The 22,635-nt window shown below is 39.3% G+C and overlaps 1 protein-coding gene across 2 annotated transcripts in view; it reads right to left on the bottom strand.

Annotated features, from left to right (window-relative positions):
- The window catches only part of MYO5B (myosin VB), a 3,346,216-nt gene that overhangs the window by 59,961 nt on the left and 3,263,620 nt on the right, over positions 1 to 22,635 (bottom strand). For both annotated transcript variants that reach the window (XM_044078265.1, XM_044078275.1), the window contains one exon: positions 20,524 to 20,698. In XM_044078265.1, the coding sequence (XP_043934200.1) occupies positions 20,524 to 20,698 (175 nt within the window). The remainder of the gene's footprint in view (positions 1 to 20,523; positions 20,699 to 22,635) is intronic.

The following is a 22,635-nucleotide window of genomic DNA, read 5'->3' as shown; positions in this document are numbered from 1 at the left end:
ATAATACGTGAAACAATGACATCATATTTCATACATTTTGGCCCACTTATATATTATGGTTCATTATAATAATATCACAAATAATCCATTTTTATTTTAAACTGAAAACAAACATTTCCTTGTCACAATAAAGGCAGGCACAAAATATGTTTAAACATTTCTAAAAAAATTAGTCTTCAAACATTCCTTCTTCAGTGCACCATAAAGTTATCTTCTTAAATTAAGATCCTACTCTCAAGACCAATTAACTTAAAGAAAAGCTAAGTAACCTGTTTAATAATCTACATGTCACCAATTTCTACATCCTGGTGTGACCCTTCATGTCTGTAACTAGAGGAACATCCACAGACAAATCCACAGCTGCTTAACTTCCACTCCAAATTAACTTTTACCAACTCAACAAGTGAAACAACTATCTACACTTATCCCATCTAACATTAAGGTCCCTGACAAGCAACAGCATTCTATTATTGCTTTCACTTTATTAACTAATTCACCCATTAAACAATGTGACAGGGAACTCAAATCATACTTAATATTCAAAAATACCTTAAGGAGGCAGAAGTCTTAAGTTATTCAATAGTACAATATGCATTAACCATGACATCAACAAACAGCCACCCAGTCCCTTCAGTCATGACTTATATAAAAAATCCAATTACAGAAAAAATGTGGACAGCTTAAAAAATCCAAAGTATCTCAGCACCTCAATCTACTTAATTACCCAACAGAACCATGCAGTGCAGTGAATTGTCTGGATTATTAGAAACACTCTTCACACGGGTATTCCAAGGCACTCTTCCAGGCATGGTTGCATTAGGTGAATCAGAAATAATAAACTGTACAATAAAGGGATCCAAACAAATATTCAAATAACTTTAAATAACCAACACATGTATATAACATATAATTAGTTAACTCTAATCTGCAAGTTACACACAAATCAACAGATGAAAATGACCCTGCAAGTATGCAACTGTCTGACATCTTTCCTAGTGACAAACCAAGGGGATTAACAACACTGTTAAATTCATATAACCCCAAAACATTATTACTAGCTAATCCACTAGAAAAATGAACCAGTGGAATCTGTAAGCTAAATCGAATTACCATGGAAAACTCTCAACTAAAGTATTTACAAGTATGTTCAGGGCCACACTGTTTGACATATTTAAACGGATCTACTTCTAGTTATTCAAATCCCACTTTCAAACTTCATAATGATACTTACCTTCCAAAGATGTAGTTTCATGAACATCTGGATCACAGTAAAATAACTGCGGGAAGTGAACCACTTGTCCAGCAACACTTCAACAACAAACTGAAGCAAATCAAAGCCACCCAAGTGTGGTGGTGGGGCTTCACCCCCCAACTAAATGCACCAACTCCAAAACTGCACTGTAGTGGAGAAAAGGGCAAGGTTCACCATGGTGGCTAAGTGGTTCATTTCCTGGAGTTATTTTACGATGATCTGGGTGTTCGTGAAACTACATCTTTGGCAACCTTGTCTCATCGTTATGAAGTTTGACGAAGTGGGATTTCGGTAAGTAGAAGGAAATCCATTTAAACACAAGAATGGAAGAACTTATTTAGTCCCTCCCCCATATAGACACTCACTGACACAGACACACATGACTCACAAGTTTTAAATCATTCAGCAATGTACACCAGCTTGAGGTGTCATAATAAATCAATAATTCCCTTTAAAATATTAGAACAGCAATGTGTGTTAATGCTTGCAGTGTCCACGGCTTTCACCTCTACATCATCAGGATAGATATAAATCCTGAATGGACAGAGCTTAACTATTTTATGATAATGCTGGGTATCCAAAATATTCCCTCAAGTACTTATTAAGTTTCCGTAACCATGATATAAAGCTCCAGCCTCCATATATATTTTCTCCTTTGATAACAAACATTACTTTAAATTCTAATAAGCCATCAAGGCAGAAAAACTTGCTTGCTCAAAGTATTGAAGGTTTACTAATTTTGTTCAAATGTTCTGCTTCATAAATTTAAAAGCTAGCAGACACTTATCTAGTCACATGGAATCACATTAATAGTCATGTAAATCCTGCAACTTTGTGGTATGTGTCTAATGCTGAAACAATCATGGATTTTTTCTAGTGAATTCCTTATATGATATCCCAAGGTATGTCTATACATACTGATAAAAAAAATTAAGAACATGTTGTTTTGAATAGTTGTCAATTCCATGGCCATGACAGTGGCATCTGAATGATTACAAACAACTGCATAAACCTAAAAACGGAAGGCTAATACATGTACATAATAGGATAAATTGTTCACCAAATGATCATTAGTACACATGGAAACCTACCCTCTGAGAATTCTAATAAATGTAACCCCCTTTTCATAAAGAACAGGCAAAATACCTCTGTCAAAACATGGACACATAACGAAAAGTCATATAAAATGGCAACAAGAGTTGATGTAAACTGAAAAAAATACTAAAATATATGCATTAACAGGTATTCAAGGCATAAAAATGCTTTTATTAAACTATGTTAGTACTTCCCAACAGTTAGAGAACTTATGACTGTTTAACTAACTAACAATGCACACTTTTAAAATGTGAAGAAGCACCCACCTGACAATAACCACCAATCATATCATAGGTTTATATGTTCATAGGTACTTGCTATGCTATTGATCTGTGAGGATCTTTTGTAGCTGAGCCCTGCATTCCCATGAAGCTTTTAGCCCCTTGTAATTTAACTACAAATAACCCAGAAGGAGGCAGAACAGCTACATGTTAGCCGTATCCATAAGGGACAATTGTGTTAAACCAGGGGTGACTTTGCAAATTCTCAGCAGTTTGTCCAGATGACATTTGAATAGAGTAAGGTAGTATTTCACTATACATGGATAGAAAGACAATTCCAAAACAGTGGTGCTCTCTGCAATACATATATATATCACACAGACATATTTTATTTATGTTGCAGAACAGATTAGCACTTCTTGCAGATCTGCAGTACATCAGGATAGGATCTATTGAGGCTCCGTATGTGAGGCAGATATCGCCCCTCCGTAGTCTACTGAGAAGAGAGACATTCAGTGGAATTTTTATTATTTAGGCCCTTGACTTCCCTCAGACTTCATTGTTACCAGACTTGACACCCAGTATCTAATGTCTACCTCAAGTATACCAGCTACCCTCTGACCCCCAAGGACTTACTCCATTTTTTGCTGGTGATGGTCATGGATCCTGAGTGTGTCTTGGGGCTCAGCTTGTATGTTCTTCCATACAGGGGAAGAGGGCTCGACATATCAACTTTCTTTCCTCCACCCACCACACTCATTGCTTTTTAGTCTGAGGTCAACTCTCCTCTTTCGACAATGCCCCTTTTAGGTAGCATATCAATGAACATCCTCCCAACTGCAATGGGTATGCCCATTCCTTCCCTGTGCTTGGGCAACTGACAGAGCACATGGAAGGGATTAGTATCCTCCCACCTGGAATGGGTATGCCCATCCCTTCCCTGTGGTCTGTCAGTTGCCCGAGCAGCTAATCAAACCCAGGTTAGGCCCCTGATTTTCTTTGTGAGAAAGCACTGTGGTTATTCACGTGTTAAGTGACTGGGCAGGTATATATTGATGGGGGCATTATACTCAATGATCAGCCAAAAAAAGGCCAAATACAGTGTAATGATCACTTCCCTGGATGTAGATGCCATACTCCTACTAATAAGCTGCACAATGAAAAGGGATTTTGTGATCAAAGGGCAGTTTTTTGTCCATATAGGTTTCCAAGTTCCTAACTACCAAAATCAATTTTCAGAGGTGTTTTCATAGTTTCAAATGTGTGTACTAGGCTAACAATCACTGTGGCCTTTTTAAGCCTAGCCATGCATCCCAAATCTCTAACAAGCTCTGGTACCCTTGATAGTGGGCTTGGGAGATGAAACATTTACAAGCAGGGACCGGGGAAATGAACCATTTATAGCCTGCCTTTGCCCATTAGAGACACAGGTGCCAAACCAGGGGTGAAATTTTTCTGTTCCCCATCCAGTTTTCCAAGATACATTTAATTTGGTTAGGGAAGAACTCTGCTTCACATGGATGGGGACCCTGTTCCACAGAAGTGGTAGTCTCTGGGATATATACCTGTCTCTCCAGAAGGTCATATTTAAATCACAGGTAAGGTTTAGAACAGGTAGTGCTTGTGCTGCTTGTTTTGTGGATTTGCAGGATGTCCATCAGGGTGGTGTCCAAAGATACCTTGTTTGCCAAGCATAGATCTTCCCTCAGCAGCCACAAAGAATACAGGGATAGGACTTTGAGGCAGTCTGCATAGGATATGTTACTTATGCCCTGTATTCTTTTAGTGAGGAACCTCTGTGGACATTACAGTTGTTGGATGTGCCTGGTTAGTTACATACCAAAGGGGCACTGTACTCAATGATATGTCTAATGAGTGCCAAATACATTGGAAAAAGGAACTCCTCACATTTAGATGCAATACCTTTGTTTATAAGTTGCACAACATAGAACTGTGTTGTTGATGTGACAGCTACAGGGGACATCATGCTTTCCAAAGGAGACTGTTATACATTTGTTTGTCATCAAGTTTTAGCACATGGTTATGACACCAGCTATTTGTTTGGGAAAGGGCATAATGGTGGATTTTGGTGTCCTTTGGAGAGTTTATGAAGGCACCAAGTTTACATTCATCTGCAAATGTGGTCAGACACAAACCCTTTATATTAGCTTTAGCCTATGAGAAGTAAATGTCAAAGAGGAGTGGCCCCAGGACTGACAGGTGTTTTACAGGAGGTAAAGTAGCCTACCCTAATTTCCTGGGTTCTATCTGTAAGCCAGTTTGCTATCCAACAAGTTAAACAGGGTTGGGGAGGTGGCCTAATGGTTAAGGAGTTTGCCTTACAAACACAAGGTGCAAGGTTTGGGTCTCACAAGGGATAACTGACTAGGCTTAAAATGCCTCGCAAGGGCAGTTAGCCTAGTACTAATCTATGAACCTAACAGACAAACACTTTTAGGGTGGGAGGCTGGCCTAATGGTTAAGGTGCTTACCTTACAGACACAAGGTGCAGGGTTTGATTCTCACAGGGGGTAATTGGCTAGGCTTAAAATGGTCCATAAGGGCAGTTAGTCTAGTATGAATCTATGAACAGGGGTTAAAATTTAGCTGGCAGAGCTTATCAATGACACTTGAATGTGAGACGGTTTTCATTCATAAAAACAAGTTAGTGAACACATCTAATAGTAAAAAACACCTTATGACAAAAATGTATTGTAAAATTTGATAATGCTGTACTGTACCGTAATTAGCTGGAAACACTGTATGCAATGAGACTGAGTAACGAAAGTCTTAATTACCCAAGCTCATGGTGAATAAGTGTCAGTCTCTCCCTGATGGACCAAGTCTTGTGCACTTTTAAAAATGAATTCTCCAAACAGTCTAGTTTATTTAATAAGGTTTTATTAAATGTCCACAAAATCCGAATGCTGTCTTTATTAACAGTACTGATAATTCAAGTTGCTGCACATCATATTTTAATTGTCCTGAACAACGTAAACTGACATAGTCTCTAGATGACCTGTTTCCTGTACTCAGGCTCAAGTGTTTGACATCTTTTCTGAAGTAACAGGTCGAATGAACTTATTAACCGTATCTGCCCTGCTATCCTGAACACAGCATGTTATATTGCTTTAGTCTCGTAAATTTCCTTATTTACTTTTTTTAACCTTGGTCTCAGGCTTTGTGTGTGCTTCATTAAGGAACAATTTGTAGCCGATCTTTTCCTTGAGAAAAGAACATTCTGTCTGCACACTTTATGATTATTTTTCCTTTTTAATAAACTGTCTTTTCATGCTTGGCCAGCAAGGTTATTTTCCTTTCTGCTTAATTTGTCTTTTATGCATAAATGAAACACAATTTATTTTACCCTTTAGCCTGTCTAATAACTATTTTAAAATGGAATCTAACAGTTGCCCCTGAGGTCCCTGATGAAAGTCTACTGGGACCTACTTCTGCAGTTACCTTAGATTTATACTGCTAACTACTGTATTTAGCTTTATGCTACCTGACATATAATCTGAAAATATTTTTTTTTGTAAACCTGCAATTTTAATTTTGACCACTAGAGCATTTATCGCCTGTTTAGATAGGAGTCTTTTAAAACTTGTACGTTATTTAACCCCTTCTTTTGCTGTAGGAAGAGGTCTTGCAAAATTTATGTGTATACTGTACCATGTTTTTTCTGAAACTGGCACTTCTCTGCAAACAAGGTTTTCTTAAAGGAGGGTTAGTCTGCAGACATATTATACACTCCTCCTGAATTTCTTTACATATTTTTTTAGCTGAGGATTTTAAAACTTATACCTTATGAAAGTCCAAATTTTCTGAAAACCTACGTAACCTAGTAGCTGATGGTTGTACTTTATTAGCTGCTTAAAACCTTACTCCAGGGACTGGACTGGCAACTTTGCATTGTGCCACATTATTAGCATTCTCCTGCATGTCTTGGATCTTTGCCAGATTTGTCTCAACCGTTGAGCCCACTTGACTCACCTGTTATACCTTTTACCTTAATTTTATTTTACTGCATTGGATATAGAGGAAATCTACTCCTTGGCAGCTCCTTCTGCCACATATTGTATAGCTTATCAAGCATGATGGCTATTTTCTGAAGACAAATTGAAATCTGCACTAAAAAGATAACTTTATAAGTGGTCTTGAAGCATAATTATCATATTCTGTATTAACTTGTGTCTATACATTTTATTTAAATTTGTTTTATAATGTTACTATGCTACTTACCTTTTTTAACTTTTATGAATATTTATGAGCTATGATAGTTTATTAAAACCTATACTTTCTGTATTTTAAGTCTATACCTTTACATTGTTTGTTAGTGTCCTTAATTATAGACTAATGTAAAGTGCACTACAATCTGCAAGCATGCACTGTAATCTGTAAACTAATTAACATATTAAGCCTGCCCTGTTATGCCTTGATTGCACTGAATAACTATCACTGCCTGTTATTTAAATAATAATCTTGTAAAAAATAATTCTGTCACTTTACCCTTAACTAATGACTGAATAATGTAATAAACCTGTTACAAATACGTCTGTTACTTTATCCTTAACTAATGCCTGAATAATGTAATTACAAATAAGTCTGTCACTTTATAGGTTCATAGGTTCGTACTAGGCTATTGGTCCAAGGGCCTATGCAAGCCTAGCCAACAAGGTTCCCTGACTTACGCCACCCAAGAAAGTTATTTTCCTGTGCCACTGATGAGCAGAGACACAGAAGTGATCCCCGGGGTGTATTTCCTATTTCCCATCCACTCATCAAGATTTTTCTTGAAGAGTGCTAATGAAGAACTTTGCTTGACATAGATGGGTAGCCTGTTCCAGAGTATGGGAAGTCTCTGGGATAGGAATCTATCCCTCCAGTATGTCCTGTTTATTGTGGTGACAAGGTTTAGGTCCCTAGAGCGTGTAGCTCGGATGGATTGGGATTTCTTTAGGTGTAGCATGTCCAACAGCTCTGGGTTTGACATAGCTTTATATGTTAGGCAGAGATCACCTCTGAGTAGGCGATATGCTATGGAGTAAAGCTGGAGTTTTTTGAGGCGGTCAGTATAGGGCATTTGTTTGAGTCCAGTAATCCTCTTTGTGAGGTACTTCTGTAGCCTTTCCAGCTGCTGCAGATGTCTTGTGAGGTACATTCCAAAAGGGGCGTTGTACTCTATAATGGGTCTAATGAGTCATGAGCAGAGGGTAACGATGACCTCTTTTTTCCTGGACGAGAACCCTTTTATGATGAGGTGTGCCACGTAGAAGGACTTCCTGACTACTGTGGTGATGTGACTATCAAAGGAGAGACTACTGTCCACCTGGGTCCCAAGGTCTCTTATCATGCATTTGGTGTTAAGTAAATTGCTGCCTATGTGGTAGTTCATGGGTACAGAGTTTTTACCAAAGGGGATGACACTGCACTTTTTGGCACTGAGCTTGAGGCCATGGCTCTGACACCAGGCATCTGTCTCAGAGAGGCTCTTCTGTAGGATGTTCACATCATTTGGGGATTTGACTATGGCTCCTAGTTTGCAGTCATCTGTGAACTTCATTAGCCAGAGGCCTTCTGTGTTAGCCTGTACTTCGAGGCATGATCTGCCTTTCACAAATCCAAACTGGGTGGGATCCAGAGTTTGGAGGTTACCAATGTCTTTGTTTATGAGTTCCATGATGATACATTCCATGGCTTTGCAGACCAGGCTCGTCAGGCTAATAGGTCTATAGTTCCAGGGATCAGTGGTGGCTCCCCCTTTGTGGAGTGGGATAACTGTTGCTGTGCGCCATTCAGTGGGCACAAAGCCTGATGCGAGGCTATTATTGAACATGGCGCCTAAGTGGGGAGCCAGTTCATTCTGAAGTTCATGTAAAACGCAGCCTGGGATGTTGTCCGGTCCCATGGATGCTGTGTTTTTGGCTTTAGAGAGTGCAGCTTTCACATGCGTAGTTGTGATTACAGGGACTCTGCATTCTTCCTGTATAGATATGGGCCCTTTAACTAATGACTGAATAATGTGAAGTATTTTGAGATTTGACTGAAATGTACTATACTGAACACATAACTGAATATGAATGTCATATTCTGAAACTTGACTGATATTTATATTAAAATCTACTGAATATTTAAAAATAGCTGTGTATATTCTGGAAACTAACTAAACTAAAAGAATATTGTTTGCCAGTATTAACTAAACACAGATAAAAGTATAACTGAAACTGGTACATGTTATATACTGAGAACCAAACCATTATTATTTGAACATAGATACACTGAAACTAATAATATTGTACAATTTTGACAGTGTTACCTGAACACAAATAAACTGGAATCCATCTGAACACATATAGATTGAAAACATACAATTGTTACCATGAATCTGAAAACATGAGAACATTTTGACAGTGTTACCCAAACACAAATAAACTAGAATCCATCTGAACACAGATAGACTGAAAACATACATACGTGCTTTAACTTTAAACAAAAGTACAGTTTTGTACCTACCATAAATGTAGATGTCCGAGAGGTATGCATCTGCAGTCCTAACATATGGGTTGTCCTGCCTCGGCAGCCCTTCGGTCGGCCGGATTCCAAAGTCTGGGTCTGGCCTCGGCTGATGTCGCACTTCACCCGATGTCATAGCTGCTGTGAATTGGGTATAAAGGCATCAGCCAATGCCATTTTCCTCAGTGTTTCTTGCCCCAGATGCCAGGTGCCCTCTAGGAAGGCTAAATTTGGATAAATGCAAATGATTCCAAACAGTAGAGAGCAAACAAAAATAACATGTATTTACATATATACAAACAAATACACCATAATAGATTCCCCCAGCTAGCTACAAGATGGGCAAATACCCTAGGAGTACCTCAGAGGGGAAGGAGGGTGGGTAATCCTGACTGCAGATGCATACCTCTCGGACATCTACATTTATGGTAGGTACAAAACTGTACTATGTCCTTCAAGGATGCATCTGCAGTCCTAACATATGGGTAGAATACCATAGCCAAACTGGGGGAGGAGGCACAAAAAAGATTATGGTGTAGTTAAGATCCCTTGCAAAACAGCGGTTGCAAAACCTGCTCGGGATCTGGAGTATAAAGGTAGATTATAATGCTTGGCAAATGTATGCACGGAGCTCCAAGTAGCAGCCTCTAGAATGTCTTTGGTAGCCACTCCTCGTAATAAAGCTGTAGTAGTGGCCGTAGCTCTTGTGGAGTGAGGCCTGATGTTTTCTGGAGTTGTCTTTCCATGAAAAGAGTAACAAAATCTAATGCAATTTCCTATCCATTTTGAGATTGTCTGTTTTGAAATTGCTTTTCCTTCCATTCCTGTTGCATATGCTACCAGAAGCTGGTCAGTTTTTCTATTGTTCTTGGTTCTGTCCAGATAGTAGCGCAATTGCCTGTGCACATCCAAGGTATGTAGTAGTCTTTCCCCTCTGTTCTGTGGGTTGGGAAGAATGTTGGTAGGTGTATTGCTTGGTTCAATGATACCCTGGAGACCACCTTTGGCATAAAAGTAGGGTTGGTTCTCAAGGATACTCTATCCTGATGGAAGATAAGGAAGGGCTGTACTGCCATTAATGCCTGTAATTCAGAAACCCTTCTTGCTGAAGTGATTGCAAGCAGGAAAGCAGTTTTCCAAGATAAGAACTGTAGCTCTGCTGTTGCTGCTGGCTCGAAAGGAGGAAGTGTTAACTTTTCCAGGACAAAGTTGAGGTCCCATGTAGGCAAAGGTGGCTTCCTTGGAGGCTTTACATTTTTAATTCCTCTCAGAAACTGCCTGAGCAGAGGATGAGAGAAGACTGGAGGATCCATGTTGTATTTTGCTGAAATTGCTGATGCATGAATCTTAATGGAGGAGTAAGACAGGTCATTGTGGAAAAGGTCTGCTAAGTATTCCAGGATGTTAGCTATGCTTGGTAATGATACACTTTCTCCTTTTGCTGCACTCCAAATGAGGTATCTTTTCCATTTGGCTGAGTAAGCCTTCCTTGTGGAGGGTCTGCGAGCCTCCAGTATAATGTCCTTAACCCTCTGTGATAATTCTGGGTTATTTTGTCTTATAAAATATTCCAGGCAGCCAGCTGTAGTGTTTTCAAGTTTGGATGTAGGAACTTGAAGTTGTTCTGTGTTAGCAGTAAAGGAACTAGAGGTAGGGGCCATGCGTGTGTCCGAGCCATACTCCTCAGTAACGGGTACCAATGCTGCCTCGGCCAGTCTGGAGCTATCAGGATGATCCTTGGGCGATCTTCTTTGATCTTTAGTAGCACTTTGTGCATCAAAGGAAGGGGTGGGAATGCATATGCTGTCAGGTTTTCCCAACTGAAGGAAAGGGAGTCCACTTTCCAAGCTAGTGGGTGGGATGTCCTTGTGCAGAATTTCCTCAATTGGTGGTTGTGTGGGGATGCGAACAGGTCTATTTCTGGTAGTCCCCACTTCTTTGCAATGAATTTGAAGATGTCTGGATGCAGCATCCATTCGTGGGCATCCGTGGTAGTTCTGCTTAAGGTGTCTGCTAGAATATTTTCTTTTCCTGGCACAAATTTGGCCTGGAGTTGAATGTTGAGGGTCAGGGCTACATTCCACAGGTCCATTGCCATCCGGCATAGAGGATATGAGTGTGTGCCTCCTTGTTTGTTGATATACCACATGACTGTGGTGTTGTCCGTCCTTATCAGCAAATGACCCTGTTGAAGAAACGGTCTGAATGTCTGGATTGCCTGTTTCACTGCCAGCATCTCCTTTTGATTTATGTGTAGGTTCAGCTGGTCTTGTGTCCATAGGCCTTGTACACAGTTGTCCACCATGTGTGCCCCCCAGCCAAGGTCCGAGGCGTCCGTGGTGATAGTCTGGCTTGGGTGCGGTTTGTGGAAGGGCAGTCCTCTGTTCAACAGACAGGCCTGAGCCCACCACAGGAATTCTTGCTTCAGGCATGGGATTATTGGAATCTGAACTTCTAGGCTGTGTTTGTGTTGAGACCATATATTCCTTAGGTACCATTGCAACTTCCTCATATGCAGCCTGGCATGTGGAACCAATATTATGCAGGATGCCATGTAACCCAGGGCTTGTAGGACTTTCCTTGCTGTAAGCTGGTTCTGTGTTGTCAATGCCCTGAAATAGAGTGGTAGTTGCTTTTGTTTTTCTGCTGTGAGAAATGCCATCTGATTTGAAGTGTCCAGTTCTGCACCCAAGAATGTTATCCTCTGGGATGGTAACAGTCTTGACTTTTCATGTTGACTGTGTATCCCAGGGCTTGTAGCAGTTGTATAACCTTTTCCAAATCTTGTGTTAATTTGGTCTTGTTGTCCGCTTGTATCAGGCAGTCGTCCAGGTATGGATAAATCTGAATTCCCTGAAGCCTGCAATGAGCAATTACTGATGCCAGGCATTTCGTGAATACTCTGGGTGCAGTAGATAAGCCAAAGGGCAATGCTGAGAATTGATAATGCTCTGATCCTGCAAGAAATCTGAGGTATCTTCTGCAATCTGGTCATATAGGGACGTGCAGGTATGCCTCCTTGAGATCTAGAGTCACCAGCCAAGACTCCTTGCCCAGCATGGGAAGAAGTTGCTGTAGGGTCAGCATTTTGAATTTTGGAACAATGAGAAAAGTGTTCAGAGCGGACAGGTCGAGAATAGGCCTCCATTGGTTTTCTTTTCTTGGTACCAGGAAAAGTCTGGAGTAAAATCCTTGCCCTTGTTCCATTGGTGGTACCTTTTCTATAGCTCTCATTCTTAGTAAGTGGTTGATTTGTCCTAGAGCGTTTATTTTTTGGTTTGGTAGTAGGTTTGGCATTCCTCTCTTTTTTGGTAGAGTGTGGAAGTGAAACCTGTAGCCTTTGTCTATTGTCTGTAAAATCCATTTGTCTCCTGTAATGTAATGCCAGTTTTCGGAAAATAAGGCTAGCTTTCCGCCTAAGGGTGCTTCCAACTGTTCCCTGGTAGGCGGTATCAGAGCCAAGTCATTGTGTCTGTCCTGTCGAAGTGGAAGTAGTTGGATCTGTGGCAGTACTTCTCTGGTTGTTAGGCTGCCACTGACGTCCCCTGTAGGCCCCTCTGGATTGACCTCTGCCTCTTGGGCGTCTATTTCGGCCTCTCTGTGCTCTGGAGGTGTCTGGAAAGGACCAAGTCTTCGTAGGCCAATTTCTGCTAAACCTCGGAGGTTGGACCTGTAAGAAATCCTTGACTGTTTGAACAGATTTTGCTTTTTCTTCCACCTTCTTTAGCACTTGCTGTGCAGGGGAACCAAATAAACTTTGTTTCTCCATGGGAGCATCTAGGAGCCTTGACTTGACATGGTCTGGTAAGGTTTGCTCTTTTAACCATGCATGCCTTCTGATCACGGTTCCAGTCATGGCTGACCTAAAGGAAGCCTCCAGTGCATCATAGCCGCATTTTAAAGAATGATTACTGACCTGCTGAGTGTTATGTACCAAATCCTGAAGGGACTTACGGTCTATAGGTTCAGGAGAGGACAGTTTTTTATTTAGCTGGTCTAACAAGAATTCCTGACACTGGATCATGTGGAATTGGCAGTTTAAGGCCCTAGCCGAAAGAGTAGCAGAAGTGTACACTTTTTTACCCCATCTCTCTAATGCTCTAGATTCTCTTTCAGAGGGGAGGGGGTTTTTGGCAGAGGCAGCTGCTACAGCTTTGGGGCCCTGAGAAATAGTTTCAGGATCTGCAATAGGAGCCTTATACAAGTGAAAGTGTGTGTCCGGGACCCTGTAATATCTGTCGGGTTTGGCAGGGGCCGGGGGAAGTGAGTCAGGAGCAGTACAAGCATCATTAAATGCATCATCCAAAACTGTTAGAACTGGAGGAATGGCTAAAGGCCTATGCTGTGGTAAATGTAAAAAGGTCCTAAGCCTTTTCCTTGAATCTGAGTAATCCTGGCCCTGCCATTGAAAATGCTCTCATAGCATGCAAGGTTTCCCCAAAAGAAAATTCCTCAGGAGGAGAGGCAGAAGGAATGGAGTCTTCTGCATCAGAATCCTCATATGGAGAATAAGGGCCTTCTGGAGGATTTAAATTTTCTGACTCATCCGAGGAGTAGTCAGTGGATACTGGATCGGGGGGCTCTGCCCTGGGCCTTTTGTCTGGAGGGGGTTGAGAGGCCCTGTCTGGGTGAGGTTGGGATCCCCTGATCAAGGAAATGAGATCCTCAGCCAGGCTAAGCATTTGGGAACTAGAAGTAGGCCTGTGTGGGGCTTTAGCAGGCAAGGCCTTAGAAGTTTTAGCTGCTTTAGCCCTGGAAAAAGCCTTGATGGACATAGATGCAGGGGGCCTAGCAGCTCCACGTGCAGGAGTAGATATGTCTAAAGGAATAGTATCTGATAAATCCTGGGTGCCTGCTGCAGCAGGAGAAATCTCAGTAGCAGATTCAGCCATGCTGTGTGAGGCCTCGGCTGTCGGAGGTATGCTTTCGGCCGAAGGAAGAACCGAGGACTCGGTTTCAGCCGAAACCGAGAAACTCGCGGTAGACTTAACAGTGGTTTCGGCCGAAACCGCGGATCGCGAGTGACGATCCTTTTCCTTACACTTTTTAGCTAGTTGCGAAGTCGGAGTCTCCGACGGCATTTTGTAAGCAAAAGCAGGACCAAAAAACTCCTCCGCAAACTCCGACCGACGTCTAAGTGTCCGTCGGTTGAAGGAAGCACAGGCTAGACAAGCTGATACGTCGTGGTCTGGGCCTAAGCAAGGAAGGCAGTAAGAGTGGAAATCCTTATGAGGTATTTGTTTCCCACAAGTTAAACAATTATTTACTTTTTCTGACATCGGCTGAGGCAAGAAAGAGTCCCCAACGGGGTACTTAGCTTTTTTGAAGTCTTCGGTAGTAGTAATCTCTGGATCTGACCGACCGGCACTTGCGAACAGCTTCTGTTTCGGGCACCGCGCGGCAAGAAAGACTGGGGAAAATGGCGTCGGCTGATGCCTTTATACCCAATTCACAGCAGCTATGACGTCGGGTGAAGTGCGACATCAGCCGAGGCCAGACCCAGACTTTGGAATCCGGCCGACCGAAGGGCTGCCCGAGGCAGGACAACCCATATGTTAGGACTGCAGATGCATCCTTGAAGGACATCATTGAAGAAATAACCGAAACACATACAGTTGTCAAATTTTGCTCTGCATTGTTCCAGTCACTGATGAAGTAAAGGAAGGCCTGCTTTGATGTTGAAGTGTCCTCTTTATAGTTAGGCCTTTTAAAACTCCTCTTTTCCTTTATCAGGTCCTTAAAATAACATTTGCATTTTTAACAATTATAATCTGATAGCATTGCTTATTGCCCTGACTTTATTTACATTTTCTGCATGAAATGCAGCTTTAACAACTGTAAACTGTCAGCATTGCTTGCTTTGCTGACTTTATTTACATTTTTCTGCATGAAATAAACATTTGCTGCTAATAAGCTCTTGCAAGTCTGTAGACAAACTGATTTTTTACATTAAATTTTAACACAACACTTAATTTTGACATAATATAATTTCCCAAAATGGTGCTGTCACACTGGGGATATAACAAGAATTCTGATGTTATTCTCTTCCCAGGCTGATTGGCTTTATTTAAAAATCCAAACTCCAAAGGCTTGCTTCTGACTGCAATTACCTTTGACCTTTTAAACCCTGATAGCGTGAAAACTGTCATGAGTAATGAAATGTATGGTCTGCCGTCCTTTTTAACTGGAATAAAGTCAAATACACCAACTGATTTGGTGATGAACTATCATAACCTTTATACATATTTTGAAAATCTGGTATGTCACTGGCAACATTAACCTGAGCTGCAGCATACTTTTGATTATCTTTTGGGCTTGAACTTTGTACATTACTTCCATAATTTGCCCAGTCATTAACCATAGTGGGCTGTCTTGTATTTGAAAAGCTACCAATATGTAAATCAGTAACCTGTTTAGCTTTATTGGAAACAACTGGTACTAAGTCATTAATACCAGATTTTACACGCTTGTGTTTTCATGTCCAGTATTTAGGACACTGTTTTTTTTTTTTTTTTTACATACAAAAAAAAAAAATACATTTAACTGCTGGGACTGGAGTCTGTTATACTGCTGCAATATCAGTATTTACAAGAAAAATTTCATTACTGGCATATGATGCTTGCAAGGTCTCTTTCTGTCTCACCACTAAATGGACAGCTTTTCCTAAGGTCTTGGCTGCAGGAATTGCATTTAACTTGATAGTTGTATTAAGTTTCTGAACTTATTTTAAATGAAAATCAACATAACAATGTGACACTGTGCATTTTTGCACTTATATACAATCCGTTTTAATTGCTGAACTTTTTACATTTTGTCTCGTGACCCTTAGATTTTAACATACTGTTCAGTGAGTGAAACTCCACCCACAGTCTCACCATAACTGCTTCTTTAACTGACGTCATTTAACTTTCCATTAGTACTGAATGTTGCAAAAATGTGTTATTACTGTCTACAATTTTTTTTTGGATAAATAGTAAAACTGTAATGCCTTAAATGGTTAGTACTGTCTTTAATTCAGTTTGCTTGGCTAGCTGTAATCTGAACTGAGGTACTTGGCAAACTGCCATCTCCGTACGAAACATATACAGTCTTAAACTGATTATATAATGTACTCTTGTATACATAGGATCTGAATTTTTAACTGTGCTATCGCTTTTTCAATGTAGCATTGATTTTGCATTTTTACATTCTGTAAACTAGCAAACATTATTTTGTCTCCTCTATATTATGATATTGTTTATGCACTTAACTAATGACTGCTAAACAAAACAATAATACAAAAATGTATTTGCCAAACTGTAACTGAAAACCCTTTATTCTGCTAATTAATTTGACTGTTAATTTTGATATACCTTACAAGACATAGAGGCATATGGTTATCCTTTTTTCTTAACTGACCACACCCAATATGTCTTTCTGATTACTTCAGCTGTGTTAGCTGAACTGGATTTTTTTTTAATCTTTAACTCATAAATCTGCATGTTTGTGTTGTAACCAGTTCTTTAAAATCTGTACATCTGCACATATCTCTTTACTGAAGTCTAAACCAGTATATACAGAGCTGTTATACTTTGAACTGTTAATGCTGTAATCTTTGACCTTTTAAATTCTGACAAGACCATACTTGCATTTTTTTCATGTGCAACTGAAATTGATTTGTCTGTAAACAATGAAATAACATTAAACAATGGCAGATTAATGCTCTGATCTTTACAGATAGCTATGGAATGTATTCTTTTACTTAGCACCGAAGTCTGTTCTTCAGTTACAAAACCTGCACTGTGATTCCTCTTATCTCTGTCCAGTGCAAACATTGTACTGGATTTTGAAAATAAGAAACTAGCTGAAGTAATGTGAACTTGAGACATTGCTTGCATGTTACGTATGTAGACTGTGTTGACATTTGTAATACTGTAACCTACTTCTGTATTCTGAATTGTATGTATTATATTCTTATCATCTGTATGTGTAATTATACTACAACTGAAATTATTATTTTGAATTTCATATGCTGAAGCATGAACGTTTAAACTGGAGACCATACTGATTTCTGAGTCATTAGCCTGCTTCTGTGACTTAAAGTTAAAGGTTATTAGTTCAAAAATGTTAAATATGTCTAAAGGCAAAAGGTTTAAGAAAACATTTTTAAACTTAAATCAAACATTTACTGACATTTTAACTGTTGCAGTACTATTTGACATGTTTACATGCAAAAAAAAAAACTTTAAGTAATTTAAACTTTGTTGAACTGTTAACTAAAAGATGCATATAAAGTCTTACATAACTTTATGGTTTGGAAGAAATGTGAGCCATTGTCTGTAGCTTATTAACTTGTCCTTGCTTCATGACTCTATGACATCACTCTGGAAACATGAAAGTCTGTTGAGATATCTCTTAACTGGATAACTTCTTTTATGTTCTGAAGGTACACTGCTTTGATTTAATACTGGTCTGCTGAAGTCGTGTGAGGCTTTTCTGAAGTAAACACTGGTGCTGGGAAACTTTCGTTGTCCATTTTTTGCATGAAGTAATGCTGTCTTAATGAGAAACTGTCACGCCGTAATTTTTAGCTTATTCTGTATAGAGTTTACAACTCTATTTATGGAAAAACACTGGTATGCTGCTGAAAGGTCTGTTATGAAACAGATGCTGTCATTTTAAACTGTTAATGAAACTTTGGAGTTACTTCCATAAAACTGTACTTGAAAAAAATACTTACTGCAGCTGTTTTTGTTGAAGTTTGAAAGAAACAAGGAGTGCTGCACTTTAATGAAAACAGTGTTATTTTACAGTCTGTAGAACACATGAAGTTGAACGAAACACTGCTATTATGTAGGTTTCTGTAGAACACACATAGTGTAACTAAGTCTGGAAATGAATGATACCTTTACTGAAAGGGTGGCATACTCTCTCTAGCTGGAAACACTGTATGCAATGAGAATGAGAAATGAAAATCTTAAATACCCAAGCTTGTGCTGGATAAGTGTCAGTCTCTCCCTTATGGACAAACACTTGTGCACTTTTAAGAATAAATGCACCAAACATTGTAGTTCATTTAATAAGGTTTTATTAGAAGTTCACAATATCCGAATACTGTCTTCATTAACAGTACTAATAAACAATTCAAGTTGTTGCAGGTCATATTTTCAGGCTCGAGTGTTTGACATCTTCTCTGAAATAACAGGTCAAATAAACTTCCTAACCTTAACTGCCCTGTAATCCTGAACACAGCATATTATATTGCTTTAGTCTCATAAATTTCCTTATTTAGTTTTTTTAACCTTGGTCTCAGGCTTTGTATGTGCTTCATTAACAAATGTTCTGTAGCTTATTTTTTCCTTGAGAAAAGAACATTCTGTCTGCACACTTTATGCTTTTTAATCTTCTTCTTCTTTCAGCTTTTCCCGGTTAGGGGTCGCCACAGCGGATCACTTGTCCGCTCATGATTGGCAGTGGAGTTTTTACAGTGTCGAGTTGCCAGCCCGGCGCCCAACCTTCCACAGAAGGCTTAGGTTCATAGGTTCATAGGTTGGTACTAGGCTATCAGCCCTAGGGCCTATTAAAGCCTAGCCATAACAATTCCCTGGCTATTTCTTCCCACATTATTTACTTTCCTGTAAGGCACTATCATTCCTTTTTAATAAACTGTCTTTTTATGCTTGGCAAGCAAGGTTATTTTCCTTTCTGCTTAACTGTCTTTTATGCATAAATTTAACACAATTTATTTTACCCCTTAGCCTGTCTAATGTCTAATAACTATTTTAAAATGAAAATCCCTAATCTAACATGCATGTAAACTTAAATACTTGTTTGTATATTTAAAAAGTGACTATCTTGAAATAATGCATTTAGTAGAGAAAAGAATAGCACTGTGTCCTAATAATGACTCAAAAATATGAAAACCCATTTAAGTATATACGTCTTGTCACTCTTTCTGACAATATTGTATTCTACTGTAAAAAGCAGTCTGTCAGGTGTACACCTCTGTGTTTTAAAGCTTTACCTTAAGCTCATTCTTAAAACTGAGGTCTTCATACTGAGCAAGATGCCTGCAACCATGCAAAAGGAGCTTCCACGTTTACACTTTTCTGTCAAGCAGCAAGTCTATTTCAACAGCACAGACACAGAGGTAAAAAGGTGATTCAGTGAACAAAAGAGCTAAAATGGAACAATAATCTTTAAATCTTGCTCACTTTTTTTCTGATAACTTAAAATGTTTTACTAATTTCTTATAAAAATATGTCTCTCCACATTGTCAATCAACAATGGGCATGCTATAGTAGTCACATTTTGTCTACAGAGTATGGCAGCATTTTTATTTTACTGGATAAGCTTGCCCATGGACAAAATGACCACGTAGTGTATCCTCTTGTTACATAGCACAAAATATGTGGTTCACTTACTTGCTCTGTTAAAAGACACTACAGATAAAGATTACTGTGTCACTTCTGAACCACAGAAATTTGGCAGAGGCAGGAACCATTAATTCAGCACTGAACAGTATATAGCGGCTTATATAAAAGTGTGCACACATAGACACGTTAAATTTCTACAAAAAATTGTTAGTGCTTATATGATATGACCTCTCCATGTTTTTTTTAATAAAACTTCAAAAGTATGCACAAGTCAGTTTTGTTCTAAACATCTTCAGATTTGTATCATTTTGCACCTCTTGTCAACCTGTGATATATCAAATAAATCAAAACAAAAAACTCCAGCAGGCAGCCAAATGAACCCCAGCAAGCAAAAATCTGTCCAATAAAAAAAGCTAGGCGTCTGACCATAAACACTTTAATAACACTTTAATAATGTGTTATTAAATTGTTTATGGTTAGACTCCTAGCTTTTTCTTTTATAAATCAGATAAATCACATACACAGCTTTGTTTCTAAAGATATGCCAAGAAGTTATATGTCCAAGACAAGTACAAAGCACCAAGTATGTAATTAACTGCTATGTGGGATCCCTTTCCCTAAAAGCAAGTATACAACTTATAACCTCCCAAGTACATCTGAAGAATGCCCATTACTGTTTCCCAAGGATTATCTTTGTATGTCGCAGGATATGCAGTCACTTCCGCGGTGGTGCAGTGGTAGCATTGTTGCCTCACAGCAAGAGGTTCTCCCATTCGATTCTCGGCTTGGGTTGGGAGTTTCTTCTGTGTGGAGTCTGCATGTCCTCCCTGCGGTCGAGTGGGCATTTGAAAGACATGCGTTGAATGGGCGACCCCTAACTGGGAAAAACTGAAAGACAAACAACAACAACAAAAACAATTTTTTTTTAATTTCTCCAAATAATTTGAGTTTCTAATACCATGATGGGGATGGACCCCATTCCTAAGTCAAAGTATAATTAAAATTCATGAAATTAGTATTGTTTCAATATTTGATGTCAGCCAGAAGTGCTCTTCGCAGCACCTGCAATGTGCCTAGTGTCACTTACCTGTTGTGTGGTAAGGGCTGTACACATGGAACATATGGCCTCTGCATCTTCCTGTGTTTTCTTTTTTACTTGTAAGAGTTGTGCTGCCTGAATTAGTGGTTCAAGGGTCTGTACTATCGAGCTCTGATGCAAGTTCTTCCCACGAAGCCAGTCCTCTAACTGACTAATGTTATACCTGCAAACACAAGAATACAGAAAAATCACTCTGAGCCACATGGCCTGCACATTCACTTCTGATTTTCTCATTCAATATTTATTGAAAAGGAATAAAACACTGCAGGTTGCTACACATTAAGAATCTGTATTATCACAGAAACATAGCATGTGTATACAATTTTGGATTATAGATCTGCTGAGAAAAAGAACCACACTACAATTAAAAGCTTATGAAGATGTTGGGATAATCAGACCAAAGTCCCTCTGCCTTCATCAGCAAATCAGTAAAGTTTTTTAGGTTCAAAGATTTGGTGCAGTAAGGGAACAACATCATAGGGTAAGTATTAGGCTAGCTGTCCTTGTGGGCTATTTTAAGCCTAGCCAATTTCTATTTTTATGCTCAAATTTTATTTATTTAACATTTGTTTACCAGGAGAGTCTGACTGGGTGAAAGCCCATTTTCAGCAGAGGACCAGGGAGAAAAGCTCCAAAGACAGTTAAAAATATTAACTTTCAACACGTAGAAATAGATCATTTTAAAATACAAACATTTAGGAACAAAAATATCCAAAAATATTTAAGAATACTAGTTTGAACACATCATAATGACTAATAGTTGCCCACAATATAAAAAAGAACATTCAGTAGGATGAACAGGCAATAGTAAAGCAAGATGGTTGTTAGTTGAAGCCAGATGAGAAATATTAGCAAAAACTGTATGGAAAGTTATTAAAAAGGAACATCATATGAGAGACAGGCAAGAGCCTAAGATATGTAAGAAAAGAGATTAAAGTGAAGATAGCATGGAGTGGAAAGGAGAGTAGAGTAGAAATATGAAGGGGAGAGAGTTATTTAGAGGGGATGAAAGGGAGGGGGCAAAGGTGAGAGGTTAAAGTTAAGATAAATGAAAGAAGTTAGAAAAGATGAAATATTACAGATGTGGAAGGGGTAAGGAGGAAGTAAAAGTAGTAAGAAAATATATATGGAGGAGGTGGTATGAAGAGAGAGTAAGAAGATAAACTGAGAGATGAGAAAAAAGTGTTTAAGCAGGACAAGTAAGCAGTGGGTAAAAGAAAGAAAGAAAAAAAAATAAGGCAAATTACATATGGTGGGTGAGGTGTGGAAGGAAAGTTAGTTGAAAAACTAATAGATAGTGGAAAGGGTTTAACTATCCCATTTGATTATAGACTGGCCTCACCCATCCCATGGTTGATAGTTAAATATTACCCTTAATAATAATAACAGGAATCATACCACAGATAATTTGAGGAGACCCATGCATGAGATAAAGCATTTAGGACCTCTCGCAGTCCATTAGTGGTATAGGTGCAGTCCAGGGGTAAATTTTCTGTTTCCCATCCATAGATCAAAGTTGCACTTGAAAATGGACAGGGATTAACTTTGTTTTATGTGGATGGGAAGTCTGTTCCACAGCAGTGGTATCCACTTAGAAATATGCCTGTCCTTCCAAACCATTCTGTTGATGTTGCAGAAGAGGTTTAGATCTCTATACCAAGCATTTCTGATGACATCTGACGTGCCATGTGCAGTAAATCCATTGGTAATGGGTCGGAGGATGCCTTAGCAGTCTGTAGGATACTGAGTACAGTGACAAGACTTTGAGTTAGTCCATGTAGGACATGCTGTTTGGCCTTGTATCCTTTTAGTAAGGTCTCTCTGTGGGCATTCCAGTTGTTGCATGTGTCTGGGCAGATACATGCCAAAAGGGGCATTATACTCAATGACTGGCTTAACGAGAGACTTCCAAGATGGCTGCACAATGAGTAACAGCTTAATTCTAGCTCTCCCAGTGTGAAAACAGAAACTTAGTAGAGAAGACCAGTGGATTTATATTCTGGGTAAATTTAAGTAACTGGCTAGTAAGTGCACTGCCTGGATGACAGGAAAAAAGAAATACAGAGGACCTGAAAGAAAGTCATCTACAAAAGTTGAGGA

Source organism: Protopterus annectens, chromosome 1.part1 (genome assembly GCF_019279795.1).
Source record: "Protopterus annectens isolate FY-2018-M chromosome 1.part1, PAN1.0, whole genome shotgun sequence".
NCBI lineage: Eukaryota > Metazoa > Chordata > Ceratodontiformes > Protopteridae > Protopterus > Protopterus annectens.
The sequence above is the reverse complement of the archived record's forward strand: the minus strand, read 5'-3'. Positions and strand labels throughout refer to the sequence as shown.